The sequence below is a fragment of the Lycium ferocissimum genome, chromosome 6 (genome assembly GCF_029784015.1).
Source record: "Lycium ferocissimum isolate CSIRO_LF1 chromosome 6, AGI_CSIRO_Lferr_CH_V1, whole genome shotgun sequence".
NCBI lineage: Eukaryota > Viridiplantae > Streptophyta > Magnoliopsida > Solanales > Solanaceae > Lycium > Lycium ferocissimum.
This window is the reverse complement of record NC_081347.1, coordinates 66670119-66688214: the sequence shown is the minus strand read 5'-3', so window position 1 is coordinate 66688214 and position 18096 is coordinate 66670119. Positions and strand designations below refer to the sequence as shown.

General features: G+C 33.2%; 2 protein-coding genes across 2 annotated transcripts; one reads left to right on the top strand and one right to left on the bottom strand.

Moving 5' to 3' along the window:
* The first annotated feature begins 288 nt into the window (after positions 1 to 288).
* Positions 289 to 1983, top strand: LOC132060927 (alkane hydroxylase MAH1-like). Its single transcript, XM_059453817.1, has one exon. The coding sequence runs from the start codon at positions 289 to 291 to the stop codon at positions 1831 to 1833; it is 1545 nt and encodes a 514-aa protein (XP_059309800.1). The 3' UTR covers positions 1834 to 1983.
* Positions 1984 to 6220: 4237 nt separating this feature from the next.
* On the bottom strand, positions 6221 to 8001 carry LOC132060123 (alkane hydroxylase MAH1-like). The gene has a single exon (XM_059453021.1). The coding sequence runs from the start codon at positions 7899 to 7901 to the stop codon at positions 6387 to 6389; it is 1515 nt and encodes a 504-aa protein (XP_059309004.1). The 5' UTR covers positions 7902 to 8001; the 3' UTR covers positions 6221 to 6386.
* Between the last annotated feature and the right edge of the window lie 10095 nt (positions 8002 to 18096).

Sequence of the window (18096 nt, the reverse complement as noted above, 5' to 3'; positions counted from 1 at the left end):
TAATATGGAGTTTCAAAACTCACATGTGAAACTCCATAGTAATATTCTGACTCCATCACAGTAATTTGTATTTCAATTACAAAGACTAAAAGTTGCTATTTATGAATTTTACCCCGTTGACATTACAAAAAATATAGGCAAGAAGGATAATACTATAATCTCGATCCCACATGGCTATGCGCTTATTCCCCATCTTGTAAACCTATAACTAGAATAGAGGGTTGTCATTATACAAGCATCAAAGTTGAAAACACCAAAAAAAATAAAGTAAACACTATGGAAGAAATAATGGCTTTCACTTCTCTATTGTCCTCAGTAGGCTATCTTGAAATATTTATGGCAATCTTTTTCTTTCTTGTATTCTGGGTTTTAGCAGATTATAACAATGTCCTGCCAAGGAATTACCCGATTTTCGGAATGCTCCCAATCCTTCTTCTCCATATACACAATATCCATGAAAAAACTACAGAGGTTCTTTCAAGAACTGGAGGAACTTTCTTGCTAAAAGGCCCTTGGTTTACTAACATGGACATTCTTGCCACAGTAGATCCTGCAAATGTGCATTATATCATGAGTGCAAATTTTACTAATTTCCCAAAAGGGCCAGAATTCAAGAAGATTTTCGACATTTTAGGCGATGGAATTTTCAATGCTGACTTGGATTTGTGGAAGGATCAGAGGAAGCTCGCGCGAGAAATGATCATTCATAAGAGATTTCACAAGTGTTTGATAAAAACTAGTTGGGACAAAGTCGAAAATGGTTTGATTCCAGTTCTTGAATTTGTGGCTAAAGAAGGCAGAATTGTTGATTTGCAAGATGTTTTCAAGAGATTCACATTTGATACAACATGTAAATTAGTCATGGGCTTTGATCCTGGCTACCTCTCTCTCGAACTCCCTGACATTCCCTTCTCGAAAGTCATGGATGATATTAATTATGTCTGTTTCATACGCCATGTATTCCCCGAAAGTGTCTGGAAGTTGCAAAAATGGCTAGGAATTGGGCCTGAAATGAAACTAAACAACGCAGAGGAAGTCATTGACCAAGTTATAGTTAAGTATATAGCGATGAAACGTGACGAATTGAGCGGAGGAGCAAAAATTGAGGAAGATGAAGACGGTTTCGACTTATTAACATCATACATTGCACTTAATGATGGAGAAACAAAAACAGAGTTGAAGTTTGATGATAAGTTCTTGAGAGATACCACATTAAACTTCATGATCGCGGGGCGCGATGGAGTTAGTGCTTGCCTTGCTTGGATCATTTGGCTAGTTTTCACACACCCTGGGGTCGAAAAGATTATAAGAGAAGAACTTAAGGCGATCATCCCGATGGGAGAAGGCGAAAAACAGAGGCTTTTTACGGTGGACGAGTTGAAAAATGTAGTTTATTTACATGCTGCATTGTGCGAAACAATGAGGCTATATCCCCCTGTTCCATTACAACACAAGACTCCACAAGAACCCGATATTCTCCCAAGTGGTCACCGTGTTCATCCGAAGATGAAAGTGCTGATTAATATGTATGCAATGGGGAGGATGGAATCTATATGGGGAAAGGATGCATTAGAGTTCAAGCCAGAGAGATGGATTTCGGACCGGGGAACGGTCAAACATGAGCCATCTTACAAGTTCTTGGCTTTCAATGCAGGGCCAAGGACTTGCTTAGGGAAAGAAGTTGCATTTACTCAAATGAAAGCTGTGGCTGCTGCTATCATCCATAATTACCAAATTGAAATGGTGAAAGGTCATGTGGTTTACCCCACTTGCTCCATCATGCTCCACATGAAACATGGTTTTAAGGTTAGGGTTAAGAAGAGGTGGGCATAGTTGGGCATAGTATATTTTTCTTTTATGGTTTACATATACAATCTTGAACAATGCACACCTCATAAGTTAGTTTATTGTTATTGAGTTATGCTCAAATTCCATTTTTTTACATGGTATCGGTCAAGACTCATCTCAATTGTGACGGATACCATATCGTACGTATTGAACAAGTCTTTGACTCTGTTGTGTTCTTTACTATTTGAAATACAATTAGCTTGTCGTATGAGATATGTAATTGTGACATGGTATTGGAAAACTTCCACCAATAACATTGAATAATGAGTATATTTTGTAACATAAAAATCACTCAATTTTACTTAAGTATCACTAAATTATTTTTTGTAAGCAAAAGATTCAGTCAAATGTGTTGACACCCAATTTTGTCCCTCTTTTATCGTAATTTATTTCCTCGGGTTTTTAAATTTATTGACGAGCTAAGTATTTTTATTTTCACTACTATTTCTACTACTATTAATGTCATTACTTTCATTTTCACTATCCCACTATCAGCATCAATAGTATTACTTTATCACAATTTTTTTTAAATGGTTCGTCATCGCTTCATTTTAGGATTTGTACTTGTCAAATTAATTATACTTTAAATCTTTATTTTGTACATACTAATTATTAATTGTCTTCATATAGTATATATGGTACTAGTTGTTAAATTATAAACCCGAGAAAGGATTAATTGAAGGAAGGAAAAGGCCACATTTTCGAACCCAATACAATTTGGCCTACATTATTTTCATACCCAACCCATTACCTTATATTACCCAATCAAATTTTCGGCCAGCCCACTACCAATACCCGACTAGACCAGCCCATTTGTCCACTACCCGACCCGATCCAGCCCAAATCCTATACAACTAAACCTAATCAGACGCCTATCTTTTTCTCTTCACGCCGCAGCCTCCCTTCTCCTCTCCCTTCTTCAATCTCTCTCTCACCCTCCATTTTTAGCAAAACCTCAACCCACTTTCACCTTGGCAGGTCTTTACCCCTTCATTTTAGTGCAAATCCTGTCCTCTTTCCTCTTCCAAACAAGAAACCATCCTTGTTTTCGGCCATGGCAGGTTTCACCTTGCCATTTTTATACGATTTGGTCAAATACAAACGGCCAAAAAATCTGAAAGGAGGTCAGCGTTAAAGATTTGATTCGATTTCAAACGGATCACTAGAAATCCCGCTCAAAAAACGAACGAAACCCTAGCCTTTTTTACCTATAAAAATGACCTTAAGCCATAGCCGAAAGGAGATTTTTTTTTTGGGAGAAAAAGGGATAGCTTACTTTAGAGTTTCATACCAGATTAGCTATTATTTGGCTGTTCTAAAACATTTCTCACACAAAAAAAACTTTTCGATCCGGTTTCGATCTGGTTTTGAACCTGTTCGTAACGAGAGTAGGTTCGCAACCCCTGTCCCCGTTCACCGCACCCACAAAAGGTCGGTATATCGTCTTTTATTTCGAATCTAAAATTTCTGTTGTAGTCATCTTCTGTTATGTGTGTGTTGAGACTGCTGGTTTTCTTTAGAATTTCATGTGTAGATATCGTGAAAAAAAAAAAGAGTTAAAAGTCGGCACTGTCCCTCTTTCACTCTATTTGTTCGAACTAACATATTCTGTTATGCATGTGATTTGCTTGGGTTTAGATGTGACGAAATGATTATATGACCTATCGATGTTGGTTGTTGATTTTACTTGGTTTAAAAGGTCAATGGCTCTCCTTCTCCTTGACTTCAATTCTGCTCTGTGTATTTTAATAATTTCAATTCGTTTTGTGTAGATGTCAGGAGATTAGTCAAGGTTTAGTCGTCTAATCTCAATCGGAATAGGAGTTAGTTATAGCTTTCGTTTCGATTTTCTGTAAATGCTTAACTGGGCTAAAATAATTAAAAAATGGAAAAGATTAACATTATAATTTTCATCTTCATAACCAGTTGATTCTCCACCGGTATGATCCTACTGATGTTTAAATTTAGAGTTTAAGCGGAGTTCGTTAAGTTTAATACTTTGTGCTATTACTTTCATTTTTAGTCAGGGGATTGTCTATTCTTGTTGCTTTATCTGACTGACTTTAGAAGCCTAGTCACTGGCTGAAAACATGTCTATGTGATCCTATCGTCCTTGTATTTCCCTGATTATTCTGGTTTGTTACATGTCCAAACAGAATCCCTGCACATAAAAAATGGAAATGGTAAGGGTCTGTTTGGCTGCTAAACATAAGACTGTTTGACTGACTGTTTTAAGATCTAAAAATGACTTAAAAAGATTGTTTGGTTGATATTTTGTTTCCCCTGCCAATGTATATAAGAGGTTAAACTAAAGGTACTGGTCCAAGACTAAGCTGTTTCGTGCTAGAAGAAGGTTAATTGATTCCCTGTTAAGAGTTTTTATGTTTTGGTTTTGAGTATTAAGAAGCCGATCGCTGTTCGATACCTGATCTTTTAAAAGTGAGCTGGTTCCATGTTTGGTTGGAGCTAATGTTTGTGTTTTCAGATACAAGCCCGGTTAGTGCATCATTAAAGTCATCATGCGTTTTTCTTTTATTATAAATTTTCCTCTTGGTTATATTTCCAACGTCATGGAAATCAGTTTAGTCTTAGTGATGTTTGAATAGATCAGTTTTCCTGTCCTATTTACTGGGACTGTCCAGGTGCTGTTCGCGAGTATTTTAGTCTATTCAATTTCATATTTGTTTAGCTTTATCTGGTTGCTATATGTGTAAAAGCATGGAATTGATCCCCTTCCCTCTCAGTTCTGTGTGCATTTTAATTGTTACATGAATTCATTCTTATTAGTCGACTGTATATGTTTTCCTCTCCTAATCCTTTTTATTTTCATTTTTTGCGTGTTTTCCTTTCCTAATTTTTTTTCATTTTTTTTTATGCATGACATCCTGCATATGAGTCCAAGCGACTCGTCATTTCCTTCCGCACTTGGCGTTGGGCTAAAAGACCAATACAATTTCTCCGTGTCAGCCCCTTCCTGTCCGCAAAGAAAGAGAAAGGAAAAAACGAAATCTGGGCTAAGCCCAATAGGCAACAGCAGCAACAGTTGATACTGGGCTGAAACCCAGTTGCAATCGGACCACAGCAGTCCTAAATGGGCCAAGCCCATTTACATTATATCTATCCCTCTACTTTTATTTTTTGTATATTAACATATATTGTGTGACTAACATTTTTTGCTTGTTAATTGAGATGAACTTTAGCAAATTAGTGGGATTTAGTTTAATAATAGGTAGTTAACTTAAGGAGAACAAATAATTAATAATTAATTCTACAAAGTCTCATTTTCTTCTTTTTATATTAAAGTTATTCATAATACTCCTAATATTTATCTTTCTTAGAATAATTGATTTTTTTTTTAAATAGCATGACTACATATTTTGGGCAAAAAGAATCATGATCCACTTTAGATTTCGAAACATCACTAATACGCAAGCATAAAATTAAATAAATTTTATAAATAACTTTCCAAGTTTTGAGTCAATATGCATATTTTAAGTATGGTTAATAATAATAAAGAAAACTCTCATCGGCTATTTTGTTTATACTACTAGAAATACAAAAACCAATTAATACCTCGCCACTTGAATTGTGTCAAATATTTATTAAAACGTTGCATAAATCTCACTTTCTTCTATTTATAATTTTCTATAAATCTTATTTTAATAGCATCACTATATTTCTATAACCTTAACAACATTTACAAGCTATTTTATTTTCTATAATATTACATTCACACTTAGCCTAATTAGATTTAAGTCTGGTCGGATTAATCATTATTAATGGAACTTAGAGGATGCCTAATACCTTCCCTCTAGGTTAGTTGAACCCGTACCTAGAATCATTTGGTTTCGCAGACTTTTAAAATCAACTTTAGATAATTACTTTAAACAACCTTAGGTGCCCTAATTCACCGTAAATAATTAGGTGGCGACTCCTGTACTTTAATTAACCCCGGAATTACCGGGATGTTGTAAACTATTTTGACTTAGGTTAAAATAGGGTATGACAAAATGTGCTTAAGAATATTACAACAAGCCACTCAACAATTATTTTTTCTAACCAAAAAGTCATCATTCAACTTTGCCTGAACTCATATAAAATGTCTCTTTTATTTCCTCCTAATGACTTTATGTGATATTTAGACAAAGTTGAGTTACTTTGTGGTTACAAAAAATAGTTTTGTGACTTTTATGATACTTTGGTAAAGTTGATGATTTTTACGTTACAAAAAATGATCTAGTGATTTTGATACAAAAAAATAAAAGTTGAGTAGCCATCTATGAAATCAAGTTTATATTACCTATACTTGTTAGAATGATATCATTCAACCTTTCTTCTACAATTCTGCTTCTTAATCATAGGGAGATCCACATATTGCCAACTTACATGTAAAATTAAATATCACACCAACAAACAAAGAATTCTTTAAAGAAATTTTACATCCTTCTGTGAAAATAACAAAAAAACTAATAGCAGCAAATTGAACAAACAAACAAAAAATACGTATACTTGATACATAACATATTATCCCCTAATTATTATGGCCACCTCCTATTAATCATAACTTTAAAACCATGTCTCATATAGAGAATAATAGAAGCATTTGGTTCAACAGGGTGCCCTTTAACAAGTTCAACTTGATAATTGTGAATAATAGCAGCAGCCACAGCCTTCATTTGAGTGAAAGCCACTTCTTTACCAAGACAAGTTCTTGGTCCAGCATTAAAAGCCAAGAACTTATATGAAGGCTCATGCTTAATCGTCCCTCGTTGCGAAATCCATCTCTCTGGCTTAAATTCCAAACAATCTTCCCCCCAAATCGACTCCATTCTCCCCATCGCATACAATGAAAACATGATCTTCATCTTTGGATGAACTTTGTGACCACTTGGGAGTACGTCTTTCTCAAGAGGCTCCTTGTGTTGGAATGGCACAGGTGGATATAGCCTTAGAGAATCACACAATGCACCGTGTAAGTAAACAAGCTTGTTCAATTCTTGGACATTGAAAGGCCTAAATTTTCCGACTTCCTCACTGGGGATAACAGAGTTGATTTCGTCCCTAATCTTTTTTTCCACTTGTGGATTAGTCGACACAAGCCAAATGAACCATGTGAGAGCAGAGCTAGTTGTATCACGCCCTGCTATCATAAGATTCAATATAGTGTCCCTCAAGAACTTGTCATCACATTTAACTCCCAAATTCTCTTCTTTGAGGTAAAATGTCAAAAGATCAAATCCCTCTTCACTTTCTTTCAAGTTGCCTAATTCCTTCAATTCTTCACGCTTCTTGGATATGTATTTGTCTATAGTATAGTCCAATGTTTCGCGAGCCCTAATCATCTTCTTTTCTTCTCCAATTTTAAGCCATCTTTGCAACTTCCAAATTATCTCGGGCAATGCATGGCGAAAAAGAATGGCTTCTTCAGCATCATCCATAGCTTTCGAGAAGGGAACATCAGGGAAATCTATAGATACACATCCAGGATCATATCCCGTGACCAAAATACAAGTAGTATCAAAAGTGAACCTTTGGAACAAATCTTGCAAATCCACTATACAACCCTTCTGGCAAACATGATCAAGAACCGGGATTAGCCCTTTCTCCACCTTATCGCGACTAGTCTTGACTAAAAACTTGTAAAACTGATTGTGAGTGATGAGGGCACGAGTCGTCTTCCTCTGAACCTTCCACATATCCAAGTCTGCGTTGAAAATCCCATTACCTAAAACATCAAACATCTCTTTAAATTTGGGACCTTTGGGAAAATTCATGAAATTTGCACTCATGATGTAGTGCACGTTGGCTGGATCAACTGTTGATAATATGTCCATGTTTGCAAACCAAGGACCTTTGAATAAAAATGTGCCCCCTGTGGCCCTCATTGTCATAGTGCACCTTTCATGGATTTGTTGTATGTGGTAAAGTGTGCCTGGTAGCATACCAAAAATTGGCCAATTTATTGGATATTTTGAGTCCCTAAAGCAATAAAACAAGAGAAAACAGAACAAAGCTAGGAGAATTTCAATGTAACCTAATCCTATTGGTGCCATTTTGTTTGGCTAAGGTTGTAAGATCTCAAAGTGGAATGGCACTATATGTGTGTGTTTTTGTGTGTGTTTGTGTGTGCGTTTGTAATAATGTGACTATGTAAATAAACTTAAGACTTGCTTTTATAGACATTCTCAAAGTAGCTGGGAGTGAAAGCTCTCATTCATTTTTTTATGTTTGGAATTTTCTTCACCAACTAATTTTTCTGGTTTCAAGTGGGAACACTACCTATTTTGAACTGCCACAAAAAGATATACTTCCTCTGACCCAAAATATTTGTCATTTTTCGCTTCTCAAGATTCGAACTATGTGAACTTTGACCAACATTTTAAGATATATTTTTCCACCATATTAATATGAGAAGAATTGCAATTTATAGTACTTTCGTATAATTTTCAAATATCCAAATTTTATTTTTAAAATATTGACTGAATATAATCTAACTTAGTTTCGAATATTAGTCAAATTGACTCCCGAAAAAGGAAAAGTGATATATAGTTTGGGATGGAGGGAGTATGGTTTTAGTTGGGGAACCAAATTTTCTACAGAGATTTCCTCATTCTTGGTTTTTTTCTTTTTATTTTTTATTCATTTTCTCCTTGTTCGTTTGAGAAAAAATGAATTGAAACATTGCACGCATTGGATTGTAGTTAGTTGATCTGCCTTCTACTAACTAACATTTATCAATTAAGTTGTCCTTTTCTCAAACATAAACAAAAAGTATACATCATGATTTGCATTATATCAATGAATATGGCATGGTGATATCATATGAGTTTCAAAAATATGAAAGTCCACTTGAGTTTTTGATTTGCATATAAATTACTATGATAATATTTGAACCGTAATACGCGGCATAATTTGACAAATAATCATTCAATATTCAGTTATCGCGTCAAAATCATAAAAGTTGTAACATAAAATAACTCAAGTATGCCTATGTATCACATAAAATAAAAAACACGAGAAAAAATCTCTCCTCGAAAACAAAAGTAGGCTACTATATCTATAAAATTGTCATGTAACTATAGTTATATTAGCAACTCACCTTATATTTATGTATTCTTGCGCATTATTAATGATACATGTACTATTTTCCATATTGAATTAGGTACAAAATAATACAAGAATCATCACATAACTAACATGGGTATCATTAATACGAATACTAAAATGAGGATTATTATTGAGACCGAATGTGACCGGACTAGTTTATCCGGTCACGTCAGTGTGTCGGGAAAACCCTAAGTCGGCAGGAACCCTATCCTAGTATAATTGTAATAGTTATATATGATAAATTGGTAATTATGGTAAAATAGGATTTTAGTTGTTTTATAATAGGGTTACCTTATTAGACTAGGGCAAGGAGAACCTTACTTGTATATAAGGAGGTCAATGATGAATGATAGACAGAAAGAACTCTTCCATTATTTTTGTCTCTCTAAATTCTCGTCCCTATCTCGATTTTAATATGATATCAGAGCCACGCTAGAAAGAACACAAAAACCCTAAAACAATGGCAAGTGATGGAAAAACAGGCGATAAAGGAAAAGGAATCGCCATTGAAGAAAACAAAATCCAAAGAAGACAATCTCACTCTACGACATTACGTCGAATGATAACCACAAATTGTGGTGACACAAGTTCAATTATGACTATTAATAGTACAAATTTTACATTGGAATTATTTCAATGTAGGCATATAAAATATTCAACGCTGACAAGTCGTAATGTATCCCTATGCATCACTCTACATAAATTTCAATAAGGTATGATGTGTTATGAGGTCATAGGCAGAATTTGTGCTTAAAGGCATTTACAAAATTTAGAAATTTCTTGGTTGGTAGTTGTTAGTTTGTAAAAATGAAGCTAACTCTATCCAAAACGATGTCTCCACTTTGACTTTTGCGAAATTCTCAATAACATGAGAATCTCTTTCTGTTTTTTTTTTTTTTTTTTTAATTGATTCCACTTAGAACGTGATCGTTAGAGAAGCTGGACCTAATATTGATGTGTTCTTTTTATTTTAATACTCCAAGTATATAATTTTATTCACCTTATAATAATCTTTGTATCATAACACATTGATCTTTGCATATTTATTTCTTCGTAAACCAAACGAACTGTAAGACATTGAATCGACAATATTATTAATTCATAATCAATTATAAAGTAATTCGAGAATGGAATATATTCATTTGACAAAAAAAAAAAAAGTTAAAGTGTTGAAATTCTGAATCTCTTGAAATTAGATTAGGGTTACAAATGAAAAGAATTGAGCTTAATATCGGACCAAATGAAGCATTACGATTTTGCAAAGCTTAGCATGACCTATACATGCTCCGACATGATACCTAATCTCTATGTCTCAATTTACGTGACCCTCTTTATTTTAGTCTGTGTCCAAAAGAATGACACATTTCTAGGGAGTATCTAATTAGTAATAAATTTAAGCTTCTCATTTTATCCTTAATAATGTGATGATCATTTACAGGCACATAAATTTCTATGATTTATTTTTGACTATAAAAATCAAAAGTCTTTCTTTCATTATTAAACTTTATGCACAGTTAAACAATCACATAATTGAGACGGAGGGAGTAAGTGTAAGTGGCATATATAGGTTTCCATACAGTCAAACCTCTCTATAATTGTCATTTGTTATAACAACATTTCATTATAATGGCCTGATTTTCTCTGGAACCGATTTTTCATGTTATATTTTACTTTTCTATAACAGCATTGTACCTATAATAGCAGTGACATTCATTATAGCGGTACACTCTTTGTAAAATTACCTCTCTATAACAATCATACTCAAATATTGTGTAATAATATTTTGTAAGAAATATAAATATATATATATATATATATATATATATATATATATATATATATATATATATATATATAGAGTCAACTATTACTCCGGGTGGAGATAGAAGAGTCAACTGTTAAGCTCTTTGATGGTCTTCAAGGGAAAGCTATTAAATCCCCTTTTGCTGAAAATTTAAAAAATCTTCATCAATTCAAGCATTATATTCTCAGTAAGAGACTGAAATTTACGAAACAACCAACAATTGTAGAATTCTTATGTCAAACTTAAAATATTTAAAGGATTAATTACACTGCATATCAGTTCAGGCCCAATTACAACCAAATTGAGCCCATATTTGAGGTTCTTTTATAAAATGGTCCACTGTCTATGTAAAGTTAAAATTACTTTGCATCTGTTAACCCACATTAAAACTTAAACGTTTTCATCGCTCACAGTACAATTTCTGTGTTCTTTCTTCTTCTCTAATTTCAACTTCAAAGATTATTTCTCCATTATCCCTTACCCCCATTCGAATCGGATTTTTTGAATAGAATTTGCTGGAAATGTTGTTTGAAGTTGCAAACATGGTTATCCAGTGATTTAAGGCTGAGAACTTGAACAGGAAGCAGAAACTCCATAGAGCAACCATTGTTGAAGCTCGATGTTTCAAAGTTTGAAAATTGTGTTTCTGCAAATAAGCTCTGTTTTGATTGGGTATTATTGCAAAAGATTGGGTACATATTGAGGAGCCTAAATCTGAATTTTAGTGTGTGATTTGATGTAGCATTTGAGGTGTTTTGTATGAATTTGGTGCTTGGATTCAATGAAGACGACGAAGTCCGTCCTTGTATAATAGTGTATAATATTGTATACTAGCGCATATGAGTGTATAAACCTCTTATACACTATTATACAAGATTGATATATTGTTTACAGGTATTTGGTCGATTTCTCACTACTACTATTATTTCTTCTACTATGGTGATTTTAGTGTTAAAATTGAGGTGTAATAGTGGCTAAAAGGTATATTCTATTGTATACATGTATTATCGCTATTTTATACACACCTATACAATGTAGATACATTTTTAAATATTGTATATATAAGTTTATATATTTGTATAATTATATATAACTGTGTATAATTATGTATATACCACGGTACAAGAATGTATAAAGGTAAAATTGAACTTTTGTGTTGTCAATGTTCAAGGACAGGACAAGAAGAAACTTGATTTTCTCTCTACGAGGTTTAATTAAAATCTATTGTTTTTGGTCAAAGATTTGCAATGTAAGTTATGAATTATATTTTTGCAATATAAGTCAGCCAATTGTAGTTCCTAAAATTTTCCCGTCATTCATTTGTAGTTATTTTTTTTACTTTTTTAAATATGTATATCGCTTATAAAATATTCTGCGTACGCCATTGACAGTAAACCAGTTGGCCCAATGATGAGCTGCGGAAGAAACCAACTTTATGTTAACGAATGCTTCACTCAAACTTTATGTTTAACTAATTCAACTAACTTCAGAATTTAAGCCAAGTAATATATATATTTAATGATAGGAATGTTGGTTCTGTTACTTAACCTCGTATGTTTAGGTATTGGTCACTAACCTATCTAATAAGCAACTACTACTAGGAATGTGGATCATCTCCTTGTTTCTAACTATTCGAAGTTTAGTTTAAATAATGGATGTTTTTAATATATGAATTCGTGATACAAAGTTTAATTAATTATTACCGTTATTCCAATAAGTAGCTAAGCTTAAAGATTGATACAACTCTGGTCAAAATCTCGTGGTGATATTGAAATGTGCAGGTACTTCTTGTTAATTTGTGGGGCCATACAAACATAAACATACTTTGTCTCATTTGATGTGATGATGTTTGATTATAAATTTAAGAAACACGAAAAGATTTTCCACATTTGTGGTATAAAATAAACTACTGACATTCGTGTGGCTATAAATCATCTTATCAAGAGTGAAGTATAAAATTGAAAGTTAGTATTTTTTAAAGGGATAAGGCACCATTACCCCCCTGAACTATACTCGAATTTGCTACGACACACTTTACCTTTCCCTGGGCCCTATTACCCCCCTAAACTTATTTAAAATGGAATAATTACCCCTAAAGCGATGTGGCAAAGAGAGTGTGTTTCACTCTCTTTGAGAGAGTGAGAAACATAAAAAAAGGGAAAACTTAATTTTTTTTTCTTAAAAATGTGCATTTTCTTAAAATTTGAAAATAAATCTAGTCTTCCACATTTAGTTTTAAAAAACGGGTTTTCCACATGTTAAGAAAATAATTAATTTTTTCAAAATTTTATAAAAATTCAGTTTTTTCACATTTTGGCAAGAAAAACACTTTTCAGATTTTTATTTGAAAAATAAAAGTGTCCTAAGAAAATGAAATCATGAAAATCAAGATTTTTTAAGACATTTTAAAAAAATAATCAAGTTTTCCATATTTTTAACAAATCCATTTTTCCATATTTAAAAAAAAAAAATCATTTTTCAGTTTTTTTTTCTTTTTCAAAAAGCTGGTTTAAAAAAAAAAAAAATTCAATTTTTTTTTTTAAAAAGGGTTTTCAAAATCCTTTTTTTTTTTTAAAAAAAAAATTCAGTTTTTAATCCATGTTTTTAGTTTGTTTTTTTTTAAATGGGTTTTAAAAAAAATAAATTTTTCAAATTAAAAAAAAAGACGGGTTTTAAAACTCATTTTTTTTTAATGAAAATTCAGTTTTTTATTTTTATTTTAAAAAAAATTGACACGTAAGCTGAAAAAATTAAAAAAAAAAAAAAACAAATAAATACACATGTAAAGGAGAGTGTATGTCACTCTCCCATATGAGTGGGCATCGGCGTTTAGGGGGTAATTATTCGGTTTTAAATAAGTTTAGGGGGGTAATAGGACCACAGGAAAGGTAAGGTGTGTCGTAGCAAATTCGGATATAGTTCAGGGGGGTAACGGTGCCTTATCCCTTTTTTAAATATAAAGATGGACAGACTATATAGATAAGAAGTGTGCACGAAATAAGACAAGCCCGTTTGGATTGGCTTATAAGTCGCCTATAAAAAACATTTTCAGTTTTTTTTTTGAGTGTTTAATTTGGTAAGAACTTAAAAGCCATTTTGTGCTTCAAATAAGCCCAAAAAATTAATTGGGTTTGTTTGGCTTAACTTATCTAAAAGCGACTTATAAATGAAAACAACTTATAAGCCAAAAAAATAAGTTGACTACTACCAACTTATTTTTTTTTTTCTTATAAGTTGTTTTAAAACATAATTTTTTTCGCCCATCCAAACAGGCTCTATATAAACTATATATCATGTCATGTTACTTCCTAGGTCTAGCTTATTGTCAGCTAACTACCAACTAGTGGAACTTTAAAAAAAGTAAAAAAAGAAACTGGTTGGAGTTTAACTCTAACAAATTGGAAGGAGTAGAAACCAACGTCTAACAACCAACATATTTAGTGTTGTTTCTACGTGCAAATCAAACTTCTCCATAATGGCAGCATTCGTCCGAAAAATTCCATGGCTGCTATAATGAGTTGTTATTATGTATGTATGGTGACATTTGATATTTAGATCTCATTAAGCTGTTATAAACAAAAATACGCAAACAATTATTTTTTGTACTCTTTATGTTACTTATGAACGAAAAAAATATACTTGTTAATTTTAAAATCTCAATTAATTTTCATTTATCATTAATTAAAAACTGAAAACACTAATAAATTACTAATAAATCCATAATTAGCTGTATCATACTGATAAAAAATTAAAACCTAAAAAACTTATGCATTTAAAATTAATTGAGAATTTAAATATGAAGAAATTTCAGGAACATACAATTGGCTGACATACATTGTAACAATATAGCCCATAACTTACATTGCAAAGCTTTGGCAAAAAACAATAGGTTTAAATTAAACCTCTTAGAGAAAAAATCAAGTTTCTTCTTGTCCTCTCCTTGAACATTGACAACACAAAAAGTTCAATTTAACCTTTATACATTCTTGAACCCTGGTATATACACAATCATACGAAATTATACACAATTATATACAATTATACAAATATATACACTTATATATACAATATTTAAAAATGTATCTACATTGTATAGTTGTGTATAAAATAATGATAATACACGTATACAATAGAAAATACCTTTTAGCCACCATTACACCTCAATTTCAACACTAAATCACTATAGTAGAAGTAGTAGTAGTAGTGAGAAATCCACCAGATACCTGTAAACAATATATCAATCTTGTATAATAGTGTATAAGAGGTGTTTATACACCCATATGCGCTAGTATACAATATTATACACTATTATACAAAGACGGACTTCGTCTTCTTCGTTGAATACAAGCACCAAATTCATACAAAACACCTCAAATACTACATCAAATCACACCCGAAATTCAGATTTAGGCTCCTCAATACGTACCCGATCTTTTGCAACAATAGCCACTCAAAACAGACCTTATTTGCGGAAACCCGATTTTCAAACTTTGAAACATCGAGCTTCAACAATGGCCATTCTATGGAGTTTATGCTTCCTGTTCATATTCTCAGCCTTAAATCACTGGATGACCACATTTTTCAACTTCAAACAACATTCTCCAATAGATTCTATTCAACAAATTCGGTTCGAATGGGTGTAAGGGATAATGGAGATATAATTGTTGAAGTTGAAATCAAAGAAGAAGAAAGAACAAAGAAACTATACTGTGAGCGATGAAAATGTTGAAGTCTTAATGTGGGTTAACGGATGCAAAGTAATTTTAACTTTACATAGACAGTGGGCCATTTTAAAAACGAACCTCAACTATGGGCCCAATTTCGTTGTAATTGGGACCGAATTGATATGCAGTGTAATTAATCAATTAATAATAGGCAAAATAGATCGGGACCCTCCTGAACTTGTCATTTTTTATTCAGTGTACTCCTGAACTTTACGTTGGCCTCATTACCTCCCTCAACTTGAAAATATGATAGGCACGACTTGAAAATATGATAGGCACGACCCCCTGGACGCTGACAACCCATGGAAGTGTGACATACGCACTGCCACATGGATTTTTTTGTCCATATGACAGTTTTTAAAGGATAAAATATATACTTTTTTACCTTTTTAAGTTCAACAATTATTTAAATCATCTTTTTCGGGCCAAATATGTAAAAAAAAAGAACTTGAAAACATTTTGACTATAATTTTTTAATTTGCCTAAAGATAATGATATTCTAATCAAGTTATTTTTATATATTTGGCCAGGAAAAGAAGAAATACATGGTTGAACAAATAATCATTGCATCTAAAAAAGAAATCAAATAAAATATTAAACAGAAATTTTACAAATTTGACCCCAAAAAAATAATGCACAGTTGAAATAAATAGTAATTGCATGAAAAGAAAAAACACAATATTTTTGTAGAAAATACACCGTCTAAACTCCTTACTTTTGCTAAACCTTATTTTTATTTGGCTAAAATAAATAGAGTTTCAAGTTGAAACTTTCAACTAAGTTATTTAGATTTGGATCCTAAAAAAGAAAAAAAAATACATAGCTAAAATAAATAATCATCATATCAAAAAAGAAAAAAACACAATTGGGATAAAATATGCAATGTATATTAAGAAAAATTAAAAAGAAATACAATTGGATCAAATAAATCATTATATTGATTATGTGGCAATTAATAGTTGAAAAATACCCCATTTGGAAGCTGATTTTTCAATTTTTAATCCTTCCACGCGCCTAAAAGAGAGTGTATCCACGCTCTTTGCCACATCAGCATCTAGGGGGGTTGAGGTTGTCATATTACTAATGTCACGTCCCAACCCCGTAGGCCATGACTAGTGCCCGAGCTGGACACTCGTATACACTTGTTATCTATAGTCATACACTACTAGCATGAACGAGTGATATAAGTATAAGGGGGCAAAACATATGCAAGTCGAAGCTACCTATCTCTGAAGGAGTTACGACTATAACGATTAATATCGCGCAAAAGTGGCAAGGTACATCATATGTATATATATATAGGGAACGTCCCACTCAAAACACACGCCGAGGAGGCTACCTTCATACACGGTACATGATAACATATTTAGCTACGCAAGCCGACAAGGCTGCCACTACAAATGGGTGCGCCCAAACACAAGTCATAACCATATAACAAAACAACAACCACACATAGACCCACACTTGTGACCACGGACCTCTAAGAGTGACAAAGTGACATCATATGACGGGACGGGGGCCCGTCGTACCTCGAACGACAACATATGTACATATCAAAAGGTTATACCGCGAAACTATGCTCGAACAAAGGAGCACTCGAATAGCCGGAAGGATCTCTAGGCGGCGGATCCCGAAACGAGCGTACGCACCTGCGGGCATGAAACGCAGCCCCCCCGAAGAAAGGGGTCAGTACGGAATATGTCTTGAGTATGTAAAGCATGAAACATAGTAAATGGAATCATATCTGAGACAAGGTGAACAGGATTCAATGCAACAAAACGAATTTCATAAAACTTGCCTTTGAACATTTTCATACGTATCGTTCTCATATCAATGTCACTATAGTATTTCATAATCAAAGCTGCATAATCATTACGTATGTAACATATATAACGTGTCCGACCTACAGTGAGGAACTCGGTAATTATAATCATAACATCATAAACATAAGCATATACGTGTCCCGGCCGCGGTAAGGGACTCGGTAATAAGGAATGTACGCCCTCTGGCCTCCGTCTCCAAATCATCATATCATCATATCATCATCATCATCATATATATATATATATAACGTGTCCGGCCTCTAGTGAGGGACTCGGTAATAGTATAATAGTTGTGCGCACGAGAACATACACGGCCGGGACTCGGTGAAGGATATAGCGGTAGCACGAGCGAGTAATAAGCAACCACATATATATATATAAAACATTTTTGAGACTCAATGAATAGTAAACCAAATCGGTTCTCGGACATTAGCATATTACACTTTATAAAAATTAAGCATACTTATGCTATTCCTTTTAAGAATAAGAACTCCTGCATCACATACTAGTCCATCGTAATAAATAACGAGATCATAGTTCCATTATATCAACATTTTCAACATTACGGACGAATAACAATCACATGTCATACTAGCAACTAGAGAGTGGAGTCACCCGAGGCTCGAGATTATATCTTACTTACGTCTAGGACATGCCAAAAAGAAGGAAGGAATAGGCTTTGCGTACCTTTAGCGTTTAGTCGTATAATAACTTGTACTTGCTGCCCAACAACACTTATCCTATATCAAGATATCAAGAGCTACAGTTAGTCTACAAAGGATTTTAATAC

Coding starts and splice junctions, on each gene's coding strand:
- LOC132060927 (XM_059453817.1), top strand. CDS start 289: ATGGCTTTCACTTCTCTATTGTCCTCAGTAGGCTATCTTGAAATATTT.
- LOC132060123 (XM_059453021.1), bottom strand. CDS start 7,901: ATGGCACCAATAGGATTAGGTTACATTGAAATTCTCCTAGCTTTGTTC.